At 37.6% G+C, this 15,163-nt stretch overlaps 1 protein-coding gene across 1 annotated transcript in view; it reads left to right on the forward strand.

The window, feature by feature from the left end:
- LOC127525808 (mitochondrial carnitine/acylcarnitine carrier protein-like) overlaps nucleotides 1-15,163 on the forward strand; it is a 49,408-nt gene that overhangs the window by 29,972 nt on the left and 4,273 nt on the right. Inside the window, exons 3-8 of the mRNA XM_051933528.1 lie at nucleotides 2,902-3,029; nucleotides 7,547-7,637; nucleotides 7,774-7,891; nucleotides 8,798-8,870; nucleotides 8,969-9,078; nucleotides 13,249-13,370. Of these exons, the coding sequence (XP_051789488.1) occupies nucleotides 2,902-3,029; nucleotides 7,547-7,637; nucleotides 7,774-7,891; nucleotides 8,798-8,870; nucleotides 8,969-9,078; nucleotides 13,249-13,370 (642 nt within the window). The remainder of the gene's footprint in view (nucleotides 1-2,901; nucleotides 3,030-7,546; nucleotides 7,638-7,773; nucleotides 7,892-8,797; nucleotides 8,871-8,968; nucleotides 9,079-13,248; nucleotides 13,371-15,163) is intronic.

Consider the following 15,163-nt stretch of genomic DNA (forward strand, 5'->3'; position numbering starts at 1 on the left):
AACAGTGCTTAAGAGGCTAATGTCATCCACAATGTGATCACAATCACTTTGTCTTTTGGCCATATACCTACTTGCACCACAATGAGCCTTCACACAAATTAATTTAACAGGCATATCATGGTGGTTTGGTCATGCAATACCATATGCGTCAGTTTCAGTATCCATGTTAAAGTCTGATGACAAATTCACATTATCATCTCTGTCACTTGATTCAAGTAATGGTTCAGTTTCAGTTTGTTCTAAAACTGGCTTTACAGCTTTTTGCTTTTACTCCATTGTGTGTGTGTGTTGGCTGAAGGCTCCACCCCACTCATGAATGTTAATGAGTTACTATAAAGTGGCAAAACACAGAAATATTTGTGATTTGTTATTTTGTAGCATAATGTGATGTTATCCACTAGATGGCAGCAGAATAATATCCCAAATATTATTCCAGCTTAATGCTGTAGAGCAGTGTTTCTCAACCTTTATGGCTCCACAACTCAGTTTTCCCTTCTTAGGGCTTGTTTATACTTCACACTCGGAGCGCGTACGCACATGCATCATGGCTGCCACGCGTTTCCAGCGTTCATTTGATGCGTCCTCTGAGCAGGTCCTCAGAAATTAACGTGACGAGTGCGCGAGTTGCAGTACCAGCAAAAAGTGTGATAAAGGTTGGAATGTGATGTCAGAGTCTCTTGTTACTATCTACATGTGACAGAAAGTTGCTATGCGGATCCTACGGGATTGATGTGCGCGCTTCGATGTTTGATGAATGGTTCGATGTGGTGAAGCAAAATGCCAACAGATGTATTTGTGGTGCTTTTATATTCAAGCGTCACATATTCCCCATCGTAATGACACAATGCATTTTAAAAGTCTCACATACCATCTTTGGTGCCATCTTTTTTTTTTTTTTTGCAACTTCACAACAGCAACATGAGGTGGGCTGGCACCCTGCCCAGGGTTTGTTTCCTGCCTTGCGCCCTGTGTTGGCTGGGATTGGCTCCAGCAGACCCCCGTGACCCTGTAGTTAGGATATAGCGGGTTGGATAATGGATGGATGGACAACAGCAACATAATGTACAGCTACAGAGAAAAAAAATTAAGGACATTGTGAAAAGGTGTATTTTGTGATTAAAGTGGAAATTTCAGCTTTAATCTCGAAATGTCCACTTTAATCTTGTAGTTTATCATTAAAGCAGACCATTGTAAACGTCATCCCAGTTTTTAATCACTACAAGCTTCTGGGACTTCCTCCTGACCTGACAGCTGCGGCAAGCAGCAATAGATCACCATGCAGAATACATTAAATGTATGATATTCCAACTCTCTGCAAATTTAGAATCTTTAGATTTATACTTGATATCACTTTCATGATGAAATGTATTAAAGTATGTATGTATGTTACATTTTACAGGTAAATCGGTAATTTCTCTTAAATAATGAATACTGTTAATAATTACACACATGGGGGTGACACGGTGGTGGAGCGGTAACACTGCTGTCTCGCAGGGAGTCACGTCGCTGGTATTCCCTGCTTGGAGTTTACATGTTTTCCTGCTGGGTGTCCACACTGTGCTCTGGTTTCCTTCCAAAGATATGCAGATTTGGTGACACTAAAATGACGCCAGTGTATGTGTGTGCTTGTATTCACCTTGCGATGAGCTGATGCCCTGTCTAGGGATTGTTTCTGCCTCATGCCCAATGCTAGCTGGAATGGGCACATCCCTGGATTAATGGATTTAATCATTAATCATCCTTTTCAGAGATATTGCGGCAAGGTGTCATTGGAATTTAATGGGTGTTCCAGGTAATTCACAACACAGCGAAGCCGAACCTGTTCTCACCGCAAGTATAAGCAGTAAAATGCTTGCGAAGCAGGAGCGTCTGCTGCAGCATGCATCACATCGCGTGAAGTATAAACCTGGCCTTAAATTCATAAACAACCCTATAGCAGCAATTTCAAACCACCCCTTTAGTGAAACAAGCTCACTTAGTTATGGGGAGAAACACTCACTAACCAACAACAGCAACCCGTGATCCAATAGTTGAGAAGCACTGCTGTAGAGTATATTGGATCATAACAAGTTAACACAAGAGATACATGTTAGTTGAATTGCCCAGGAGAAGCTTAGGGTTAACACCAAGAAGGCTAAGCTGTCCCAAAAGTGTACTACAGTATAAAAATACCAATAAATTATAACATTTACTCTGTGGCTATATATTACTGTTCTTATATCCAGGTATTCTGTGTGCTGTTAAAAGCAAATGACTGGAATTTAAAATTTCACTGGATTATGTTAAAAATATTTTGTCCTTCTTCTTACGACATCCGCAAAACTCTTGAAGTCACGTAATTCAGTCACAGTGGGCTGGAGCCTTTCCAGCAGCACATGGCACTAGATAGGAAACAGCTATGGACAGGGTCCACCCACATACAACTACAGGGGCAAATTTGGAATCACTAGTTAAACTAACCTGCATATCTTTGGAGACATGCAAGAAAAACAAGAAGACCCACACAGACATGGAGAGAACCTTTAGACTGCACATGGACAACATTCAGATATGGAATCAGGGAGGCTGGACATGTAAGATAGAAGCGCTACCCACTGCACAACCATATTGTATTTATTAAAAATAATAAAAAAATTGTTCATGTAAGATTGTATTCATAGTTTTTCAAGCCTTTAGTGTCAAGGTCTGAAAATGAGATGTATATGTATTTATTATACTGGTGTTTAGCAAAAGAAAATATAAGGACTTTTTTAATACCTGACAGCGGTATTTGAACTCTAGCGCTGTGATTTCACATCATCCTGCCCAAATACAAAACTCTTTGCCTGTAAGTCATTCCTAAATCCCTATTTGTTGCTTTTTATGCTTTGTTTCCTTATACTTTCTTCTGTTGCCTTATAGGGGGTGCTGGGGCTCTACAAAGGCATGGGGGCTCCTCTTGCAGGTGTCTCGCCAATGATGGCAATTGGTTTTTTTGGCTTTGGTTTGGGCAAGCGTCTTCAGCAGAATGAGGCTGGCCATCCCCTAATGTAAGCAGCAAATATTTTATTTGTAATTTAACTCTTTTATTAAAATATTATGTTCTTTGTTATAATTTGTATTTAAAGTCTAAATTGTTTTGTTTCTCTTTTGAAGTTAAAATCAAACTGGCAAACTAAATTCTATTCAAATCTGCAGGGTTTTTTTTGTCCTAAGTGACTATTAATCCATTTGTGCTGTATGTCTGCCTTGCATTCTTAAAATGTAAAATCAAGTTAAGACTAGAAGGTTGAAGGCAGCTTGAAACAGAGGGAATGAATATATATCTCACATGATTACTATCCATATGTTCATTCATTATTGAACACCAGTAATGGCGCACTGCACAATAATGTGCAGTGAATACACTTGACTTGAGCATTCCTAGTTTTCATACTCTTTCTCTGTACGTTTAGCATTCTTTTGCTCAGAGGTTGATGCACTTGCTGCTTCCTGAGCAGCTCTTCTCTTCTCCACCCTAGCGGCCAGCTTCTTCTTTTCTTTCGTGGCATCTTTTCGCATTAAAGTGATTAAGTCAGTGTTTGTGTTGCAATTACTTAGTACGTTTTCCTTAATTTTTCACTTAAGTTGGCAATTAAGTCTTCAGTCTGCCTCAAGAATGATTTAAGATATGAAGAGGTAGGGGAAGTGACGGCGAAGGTGGTAAGGATGAGAACGGCTGTCTACTGCCGAGAGTTGATTCTATAATAAAATAAAATAAAAATAAACAGAGGAATAACCTTGGAGGTCAATCATCACCCCGAAAGCGGATAGTAGACGTCACATAGTATATGTGTACCAAATTTCAGGTCAATAGGTCAAATGATTTGCAAGCTACAGGTGATTTAAAATCCTGGACAGACAAACGAACAGCCATGGTAGCATATTATATATAAAGATGATGCATCCACTTCAGGGTTACACACACACATTTGCACGTATAGATAAGCTCCCCATTTACACACACATATTTAGACTTAAAAATATAGAGCCACTTTAGAGCCCCCCAAGTAACCTAACAAACATGTCTCTAAGATGTGGAAAAAAGTCTAGTAAACCATACTTCCCAAATGAAACACTAATATATAATTATTTCAATGATATGAGTGATTATGTTAACCGTATTTTGTGTGTAAATTGGAGCATGGTGGTGTAGCAGTTAGCAATGTAGGTGCTGCTGTCTTATAGCTCCAGAGACATGGGTTTGTAATTATGTGGTGTTAGTACTTTGTGTGGATTTTACTCCAGGTACTTCAGTTTTTCTTTCAGATTCCAAAGACAAGTAGTTTAAGTAACTTGTGATCCTACACTAGGGTGATGTAAGTGTGTACACATGAGTGTGCCCTACAATGCACTGGCACCCATCCAGGTTTGGTAACTTCTCTGTGCCCAGTGCTGTTGAGACAGCTACAGGCTCCTTATAACCCTGTTGAATTTATACCAGCCATATACTATATAATGCACATTTGATCAAATTCTAATTGCGTTATGAGTAATTCTAAGCCAAGAAGTTTATTTTTATTACTAGGGGACAAGACCCCCTGGTGCCTTTGACGCCCAACCCACAGTTGCAGCCAGAATATTAGTGAAATCTGTAAATGTACAAAATTATTATTTATTGGAGTCAAAATCACGAAATTCTATAAATATGTAAAAGAAAAATGAATTATTATTTAACGGAGTAAAAAAAATCATGAAATGAGAATAAAATATTTCTCTCTTACCGATTGGAGTATTCCCGTTAACATGAGGTCCACTATGCTCGATACACGACTTTCTTGATATTTTAGTTTATAATTTAAAAACGGAATAACAATCTGAAAATCTAACAACATCACATTAAAGTTTGATAAATTCTGAAAAGAATGATACCATACATATATATGTAGGTTTTAAAATAAGCCAGATTTAAAGCGAGACAAAAAACATGACATGAAAACGTCACATAAAATCATTGCACAAAATCGTTGCACTTTTAGGCTTAGGACTTTATATATATATAGAGTAGATTAAAATGTGTGTGTACATATTGACATACACTATAAAATGACACATTTTGTATATTTTACAACAGCAGTAAAATCAAAGTAAGAAGTGTTTACCTTTAGGCTATTTGTTTAATAAGCAAACAATAGCTCTCTGGCTAAAGGATCTGGGCTGGTAACTCAAAATGTTGCCAGTTTGAATCCTGACAGTGACAGAAGAAATGCTACTCTACTGGGCTGTTGAGTAAGACCCTTAACCTGCAATTGCTCCAAGAGAGCTGTACAAAAAGTTGACCCTGCGCACTGACCCCCAGACCTCTCTGTGTGTCTCTGGAAAGTAAGTTACGGTATGCGAAAAATTATAAATTCCTAATACTAGAAATTGTATATGACGAATAAAGGATTAAAATGTAAAAATAAATTAAACAGATTCAAAACATTTATTAACTCACCTAATTTATGCAGTTGGGTAAATTAGCAACATTGCAGTTTCAAAGCTACACTAAAAAACTGACATCAAATGTAGATGAGCACACAGTACACAACTTTTCACAAGTTAAGACCATCAAATACAGTTCAGTCAAAACATGCTTTTACTGTATTTCTTCAGTTTTAAAAGAATCTCCATTACAATGTGACATCACAAACTACAGTATAGGAGTGTCGATAGTAGCAGCTGCACAACCCATCTTTCTATACTATACTGTACTGCACCGTTAAGTTTGCTGCGTTTTGCAGTTTGATTTAAAAGTCAAGTCAAGTCAACTTTATTTATAAAGCACTTTACATACAACAGCCGCTGACCAAAGTGCTGAACAAAAGTGGATATGCACTTCTGCCAGTATATATGACGTTTAATCCTCGTCATAAATCTGTGCCAATATGAGGTCCACAGGTCACTACAGCCATATATAGTCACTGGCCACTTTATTAGGTACATCTTGCTAGTACTTGGTTGGACCCCTTTTGCCTTCAGAACTGGTGTAAGTCTTTGCGGCATAGATTTGACAAGGTGTTGGAAACATTTCTCAGGGATGTTGGTCCATACTGACATGATAGCGTGACACAGTTGCTGCAGATTTATCAGCTGTACATACATGATGAAAATCTCCTGTTCCACCATATCCCAAAGGTGCTCTACTGGATTGAGATCTTTAGACTGTGGATGCCATTTGAGTACAGTGAACTCATTGTCATGTTCAAGAAAACAGTTTGAGATGATTTGAGATTTGTGACATGGCATGTTATTCTGTTGGAAGTAAGCTGTGGCATTTAAACAATGCTCAGTTGGTAAAATGGGGCCTAAAGTATGCCAAGAAAATATCCCCCACACCATTACTCCACCACCACCAGCCTGAACCATTGATAAAAGGCAAGATGGATCCATGCTTTCATGTTGACGCCAAATTCTGACCTCTACCATGCCAGTGTTGCAGCAGAAATCGAGACTCGTCAGACCAGGCAATGTTTTTCCATTCCTTTGTTGTCCAGTGTTGGTGAGCCTGTGTGAATTGTTGCCTCAGTTGCCTGTTCTTAGCTCACAGGACTGGCACCCGGTGTGGGCTTCTGCTGGTGTAGCCCATCTGCTTCAAGGATTGACATGTTGTGTGTTCAGAGATGCTGTTTTCCATACATTGGTTGTAACAAGTGATTATTTGAGTTGCTGTTCTTTTCTATCAGCTCAAACCAGTCTGACTATCCTCCTCTAACCTCTGGCATCAACAAGGCATTCTTGTCCAGACAACTGTCGCACATTGGTTTTTTACCTTTTTCGGACCATTCTCTATAAACCCTAGAGATGGTTGTGCATGAAAATCCCAGTAGATCAGCAGTTTCTGAAATACTCAAACCAGCCTGTCTGGCACCAACAACCATGCCACATTCAAAGTCACTTAAATCACCTTTCTTTTCCATTCTGATGATCAGTTTGAACTTAAGGAGGTTGTCTTGATAATGTCTACATGCCTAAATGCATTGAGTTGCTGCCATGTGATTGGCTGTTTAGATATTTGCGTTAACAAGTAGCTGTGTACCCAATAAGTGGGCGGTAAGTGTACTTTAAGCTTCAAAATTTAAGATTCATTTTAGATTTCTTATATTTGGCATATGACTGAATTTTATACATTCTTTCATGGTTTAAATTAATTAAAAGTACACAAATGTAGCCTAGAGCACTTTATAATTGTTTTAGGATTATTACATATAAAACTCAGTCAAGAAAATTGCCTATGAGCCTGGCTCTTCTTGTACATATACAGGTGCAACTCTTATTTTTGTTTCTTCTGTTTCTTCTGTTGCCTGGTGGTGTCATCTAAGCCGGATAGTTTGATAAGATTTGACCCTTTGACCCTTAATGCACATCTTAATTTTTTTTTAAATGAATTTCTACCTCAACGTTTAAAAATAATTGAATTTTTTTTAAAAACTACACTAAAAAAATAATAGGTGCTAGGCTTGTAAAAATTTAATGACATAATTATTCTTGTACTGAGAAATATTTGTCTTTCACACAATTGTCTTTGCCACTATATTGTCATATTCAGGTATCCACAAGTTTTTGCAGCTGGCATGCTGGCTGGATTATTTACCACCGTCATTGTGGCACCTGGAGAAAGAATCAAGTGCTTGTTACAGGTATGGAGTGTAATGGATCTCTCAAATGTGTAAAACAAAAAAGTTCCTTAATGATTTGACAAAGGCAAGCACTGTTTGATTGAATTATTCACTACTCAGTTTGGGGTTTAATGATCAGATTAGCTTTTCTTTGCAGATACAGGCAAACTCTGGACTGGTGAAATACTCTGGGCCTGTGGACTGTGCCGTGCAGCTCTACAGAGAGCGAGGAATCCGGAGTGTCTTTAAAGGAACTGGGCTGACCCTCATGAGAGGTAACCGTAACAGCAGTTCAGCAGACCCATCAAATCAATCCTACCATCCATATCTACTGTATACAAACTCTATTTTTATCCTTAGTCAGACCATAAGCTTGTTAATCTTTGTTAATTCATATAGTCAGTGGACAATTACATTTGTTATTGGTTTTGATAATATACAAAGAAAATTTTAAAATACAGATTTTCTACTCCACAAGTAATTTCATGTGACGTTTGTGGATGCATAGAATGTGACTTTTCTTTAACGTTTGAAACACAAAAATAATTTACCTCCATGACTGAACCATTATGGAATCCATTGCATCCATTTTTTTCTTAGAAAATGTCAAGATGAAATCCCTTCTGTCTGCCTAGATCTGCTATTGTTCTGAGATCATAATGCAATATGAGCTTGTACAGCATGACAACTGGATGTTACTTTGGAGAATCTAGGTGAAAAGCTTTGACGAGCTTGTTAGTCAAGTCAAAATTGTCTTGCCTGTGTCATCATTTGTTCCAGTGTGATATAGTAATATAATGTTAGAGCTAAAGTTTAAACTTTTTCCAATAATTCAAAAGAAAGCAAAAGCTGCCAGCCATATGTAATGCTCTAAGAAAATATCCCAGAAAACATGTGCTGGCCTCTGGTATTCTTGAGAATGGATGCTGACATTTATGTTTATAGGATTTGTAACAATGCATTTCACCCTGTGCACCATACATTTATATGTTCTTTTCAATTTTGCTTTGTTTTATTTCACCTCCAAGCTATAATGTATAAAGCAGCACAGTGGTGAGAAGACATTGGAGAACTTAACTTTACAGACTGCTTAAGAAGCAAAAGAATACACACTGCATTGATTAACCTTTTTGTTTTTTTATGTGTACCATAAAAGTTTTTTTTTATGTGTACTGTAACAGATATTCCTTCTTCGGGCGTTTACTTCATGAGTTATGAGTGGCTAAAAAATACATTAACACCAAAAGGTCAAAGGTAATCATGCAATCAAACTCAAAATTATTTTATATACTGTATTTTCTACAGTCTGTGTATCTTGTTTATCTTGTTCTATTTCTAATCTGTTGTTATAGCCATACTGATCTGAGCATCCCCAGGGTCCTGTTTGCTGGGGGGGTAGCAGGGATCCTTAACTGGGCAGTGGCAATACCAGTTGATGTGCTGAAATCCATCTTCCAGACAGGTACAAAAGCAGGAAAATAACTCATCTTCAAATCCACTTATTTCAGATAATGAGTTGCAAAAGAGGACAGAATCCTGTCCTGTAGGCTGATGGATTAAGTCAGAATTATGTGATATGAGAAACTAAAGATGTGGATAAGTCATTAGTATTGCTTTCTGGAATGGACTCAGCCTTTGCCTGTCCAGGAAAGAAAGATTTGGCAAAATCGAGATCAGCTACTGGGGCAACCATTGCTCTGCAAATAACCTGCAAAAGAGCGAAGGATTACCGCTTTGAGGACAGAATATTTAAGGAGCAGAGCATACAATCATAAGGTCAAAGGTAGTAAATGTCCTGTCAGACATACTGATCCTACGTACACTGTATGAGAAGCAAAAAGACCTTTAGGAAACACCATTTAATCCACCTCTTCTAGGGATACCTAACCAAATATGCTTATTAATGCAGTTTAGATTCAGATCTCTAAAATGAAATAAGGAAACAATATGACTTCTGCATGTATTACAGTTCATTTGCCTGATGACTTTTACGAATGAGGCACAAGTATGTATATGAAATAGATATCAGATATAGATATCAATGTATCCTCTTATTCATTCTTAAAATAATTTGACAGGTCACACAAATAATTACTGTACTTTATAAAGTACTAGGGGGCTCTGCCCCCTGCTCTCTTTGCTCATCAACCCCCGTACAGGCCCTACATGCTAGTCATTTCCCGAATCTGCCACTTGCGGCAAATCGTGCTGTGCTTTTGGATAAACACGAATATCAACTCTGTCTTTACCTCCATCTTTCGAAACTATTATCGCTGACAATTCATCAAATTTTGGTTTATTATGTATATGCGAGCGTGATCTTTCGGATTCCTATAGAAATCCAAGAAAACTTCTTTGTCCGTGTTTTTCAGATAAATTTCATGTAAAGTGCGATACTTTTGGACGTATGGATTTGTATCCATTTTTGGCTGTAAAATTTCTAATATGTTCAATCGTTTAACTCTTTCAATTCTATGTTGCATCGCTTCTCTGTGATCATAAATATAAACCTGACCGAATTGTGGTTTCTTTGAAATTAAACTTGTAGTAGCTTTAATTGTTGCGGGACCACAGATTCTCATAGCGTATAGTCCTAAATCATGTAAATCTACGTTTTGAGCATTGAATGATGCGAACACGAGCAGATTATTGTAGATTCAGAATATTTTGCCTGTAGTGTTTGTGGATTTCACATTCACCAAATAACAAATCTTTTATTTCTCGCAGATATGCCTCTTCATTGGGAAGAAACACTACTTTTCCCTGACAGCAACACGAATTAGACGATCTACAAGTTTCCGACTTAAACTTTAAAACAAAGCAATATCTATATACTTCTGTCATATCACCTATGTCCATATATTTCGATCTCTTTTCACTGTTCCATAATTTCACCGAGTAATAATTTCCGCTTGTTTGTGCTAATGCAATCTTTACTATCAGTTTTTTAAGACTTTCAAATTTTAGTACTTTCATTATCTCTGCATGTGTATCATGCCAACGTTTTTGAATCTCTTTACAACGTTTTACTTTGCCTTCTACTCTTTGTCTTTTATTTCCTGCACCGGCCGTGGTTAAATATCTTGGCACAAGGTATCGTCTCATGGAACTTGAAATTATCTCTGAAACAGTCTTGTCTCGTCCCAGGATAAAAAGTCTCATCTCGTCCCAGGATTTTTTTATATAATAGAGAGATAATCTGCAGAGATACATTTTGTACAATGCAACTTTTACCACACAAAGTTTACAAGGATCTCACTGATTAACTGTTTTACACATTAACTCTTTCATTGATATTGTCACACGCCATTTCCCTTTCCTTGGCAGCTGCTGCTGTGTTTCTCCTATGCCCATAATCTTCATGCTGCTTACCAGCACCTCTTGCTCTAGTGGCATGATGGTTCTTCCCTCTGTTTCTGAGACTTGTAGTCCATGTTTGATCAGCTGATCAATGCTCGATTAATGAGGGCTTATAAAAATGCCTTGAATGCATATTCATCCAGATCAATCTATCCAGGTTGGCTTGAGCTGACAGAAATCTGTTGTTCTGGAACCAGTTAATTTGCTGGTGTGAAATTGCATTAAAGCAAGCTGGAATTCATTCTGACTGAAATGTGAAAAATGTCTTGTTGCAGAATGGGCATTCATATTGTCACAAAAGCCACAAAGGGCCATAGCAAGGTTTGGGGCAGCCACCCATATATTTGGTTTCCTGGCTGCAAATTGTCGTTTAAATGATAGCACTGATGTGCACAAAACCGATTCCAAAACGGAACTGAGGAAAGAGGGAAAAGGTGGAGGCTTTTAAAGGGGAAGACAGGAAGTGAGATCAAAGGGGTCGGGCTCATGAAGGCCTTCAGCCATAGGTTTGAGCCCAGACGTGACATCACAGGGGCCAGAGCCGGCAAGGTCTCCTTCCATACGCTCACTCCCAGAAGTGACGTCAAGAGGGCCAGGTGGAATCTCCCGTGAATGGTGTGCAGGAAAGCGAGAAAAAGAGTCAGTTCACTCTGCCACATCCCAGTATGACTCAGAACTGCCCTTATTCAAACCCTTTAGCTGCCTCCCATGCACACCTGTGCGACAATATATATTCCTATCCAACAGAGGGAGTTAACTATCTTGTAAATGTAATACATATTCTAAAAAAATATGTTGATGATGGATTAAAAAGGCTAGTTCTCTGAGTATAATAAATGAATAAGATACAAGATACAAAACTTGGGAAAACAGAAATATCGAGTCATTTTTGACTTGTAACTTGTACACACAAATACATATAGTGAAAAAGAGAGCCACGTTATTTGATAATGGACACTTCTGCCCCCACATCTTTTAATAGACCATTCAGACGCGGTTTGTTTCTGGCATCACCTTCTATTTAAAATATGTGCTAATTATGTCTGTTAGTCATTATGTCAGCAGTTAATTGAGGTTATTTAGATCTAAATAACTTTTTAACATAAGAAACTTTCTAGCACTTAGTCACCACTTGAATGGTGAGATCTTTTAGCCTATTGTATTTGACAATGCCAAGTTTATAATGTATTTATTACTATGTAATGTTTTTACGTCTCCCTATTTAACATGTTCTTTGTAGCTTTGACTTCTTGCTAGTTTCCTAGTACTTAGGAAGACATTAGACTTTATTTTCCCGGATGGAAATTTGTTTTCACCTGCTCCTTTACATTCTTTTCACCTTTGGGTACTTACTTTTTTTCTCAATAAAACCATAGATCTGCATATTTTATCAGTCTTTCACACTTTGATTGATGGACATCTCGGCTGGCAATTAAAGTCTTTAAACTTCATTTTCCAAAGATTTATCTGACATAAGAGAGCTATAAGCTATAGACGTGACAGTCTGTCATTGGTGAGGCACCACTTGACTGCATAAAACTGCAATCATTTGTCATTATGAAATAGACAGTTCAATTTAACACATTATTATTAGGAAAAAATTTCAGTAAGGCCGAACACAAAGCCAGATAAAACAGTACAACTTTTTGATGTAGAAATGCCAACTTTCACAGTTTAATAACAGTGCTACCCTTACTTTTAAATGTAAATTGCATTGTAATTAATAAATTACCTCTTGTCCCCAATGAATTAGTATTTTTATGTGATGCCATTATTCCTTACTGATACAAACACTGGCTTCCCTGCCAATGTATACTTTATATAGTGCCTTTCACAATGATGTACACAACAAAGAATATTAAAGGAAAGGGTAATATGGTTACAGGTTGTTGCTCTTCCAAAAACCAATGGACGCATTCAAAGAACTGTGGCACCTGACACTTCCTTTTGGTAAAGACTGTAAAATGAACTTTCAGTTGATTTTACTCATCTTGTTTGATAAATTTCTTGTTGTCATGTTTCAGTAATGTTATGTAGTTTCGTTTGCTTCTATAAAATAGTTTTTTTCTTTTTGAGATAAAGCTACTTCTACTTCATGAATCAAATTTACATTCTCTATGTTAAAAGATTTTTAAGTGTTTGAACAGTTCTTACATTATTTTATAAAAGTTATTGTATTATAACATTATTTTATAAAAGTAAATTTAGAATTTTTACATTATTTTTTGGAGATGTAAATTACTACCAAGTCTAACTATATTTGTTTTTGCAGCCCCTGATGGCAAATACTCAGGCTTTCGAGATGTATTTCGAGAGCTTGTCAAAGAAGAAGGCATCACTTCACTGTACAAGGGCTTTACTCCCGTGATGTTACGAGCATTCCCAGCAAATGCGGTAATGGTCACATTTCAACATTAAAAAGTGTTAATAATGGCTGATTCACAGCTAGGCTGTCTCACTGACCCAAATTCCTGCTTTGTTAAACCCAAAGAATGATTGACAAAACAAGATGAATCTTGGTATTTGTAGGTTAATCAGGGCACAAATGTTTGCCTGCAACCAAGATAACCCAAAAAAGTTTGTTCCTTGGGTTTGTCAGACTAATAGGGACATAAACTAGGTCATGTAAATGTCATAGATCTTGATAAGACTATAGTCCATTAGAATTCTTTTGATTAAATAGTGAACAACGTATATTTTATGAATTTGGGTATTTCCTCTGGAGCCCATTCTGATTTGTGATCTTTTAATTTTGTTTAGTTTTCACAACATTATTAATTTTTTATGTTATATTGTTTATCATTTCTGGCCTAACTGCCACCATTCTGTGACTCAAGTTTGTGGCAGTGGTGTTTTGGTTGCTATGATATGGTTCCCAGAAGTGTGGTGTATGAGTAAGTAAGAGACAGAAAAATATTTTAACTGCTACACATTATTTCAAAGATTTGCAATTTTTAAATGGAGTAGTTTAGTTAATGGGTTTTGGGTTTTAATGGGGATTGTGGAAGAGAGGTGAAAAAGAGTGCAGGCAGGGTGGAATGGGTGGAGAAGAGTGTCAGGAATAATCTGTGACAGACGGATATCAGCAAGAGTGAAAGGGAAGGTCTACAGGATGGTAGTGAGACCAGCTATATATGGGTTGGGGACGGTGGCACTGACCAGAAAGCAGAAGACAGAGCTGAAGGTAGCAGAGTTAAAGATGCTACACTGGGTGTAACGAGGATGGTCAGGATTAGAAATGAGTACATTAGAGGGTCAGTTCAGGTTGGATGGTTTGGAGACAAAGTCAGAGAGGCAAGATTGCATTGGTTTGGACATGTGCCGAGGAGAGATACTGGGTATATTGGGAGAAGGATGCTAAGGATAGAGCTGCCAGGGAAGAGGAAAAGAGGAAGGCCTAAGAGAAGATTTATGGATGTAGTGAGAAATTACATGCAGGTGACAGGTGTAACAGAACTAGATGCAGAGGACAGAAAGATATGGAAAAAGATGATCCACTGTGGCAACCCCTAACGGGAGCAGCCGAAAGAAGAAGAAGAAATGGAGTAGTTTAGTGCAAGTTCTGGGTTCACTTTCGCAGATTTGGACAAAAGGGGAATTTTAACAGGGTAAATACTACCATATGGTCTATACCTGGTCTTTTAAGGGCATCCGTTTTGTATTGTCTTTCATAATGGTTTTTGCCCTTCTGTTTTATCCATCCATCCATCCATTATCCAACCTGCTATATCCTAACTACAGGGTCACAGGGATGTGCTGGAGCCAATCCCAGCCAACACAGGGCACAAGGCAGGAAACAAACCCCGGGCAGGGCGCCAGCCCACTGCAGTCTCCTGTTTTATATTTATTTATATTTTGTTCAGTGTTGTTTTTCATCCCTGGTTTCTTACCCTAACCTTTATTTATTGGGACTCTTGATTGCTGCCTTAATTTAATCTGCAGTTATCTGAGAGTCCTATTTAAGCCGCCAGAGGCACTTTTGCCGTGCCTTTAGTTCACTTTGTGTGTCTGTGTGTTTTGAATTCCTTTTCATATTTTCTCTTTTGTAAGGTTTATGGCCTTTTTTATTTTTCTGGTTTTTGATTTTTTTTTTGGTACTTACAATTTTGAATTTTTAGTGTGGACCTTTGGCTTAGTAGTTATTTCTGTTGTACTAATTTAATATTTTCAGTTATTTTGTTCAATTG

Source organism: Erpetoichthys calabaricus, chromosome 11 (assembly GCF_900747795.2).
Source record: "Erpetoichthys calabaricus chromosome 11, fErpCal1.3, whole genome shotgun sequence".
NCBI classification, from domain to species: domain Eukaryota; kingdom Metazoa; phylum Chordata; class Cladistia; order Polypteriformes; family Polypteridae; genus Erpetoichthys; species Erpetoichthys calabaricus.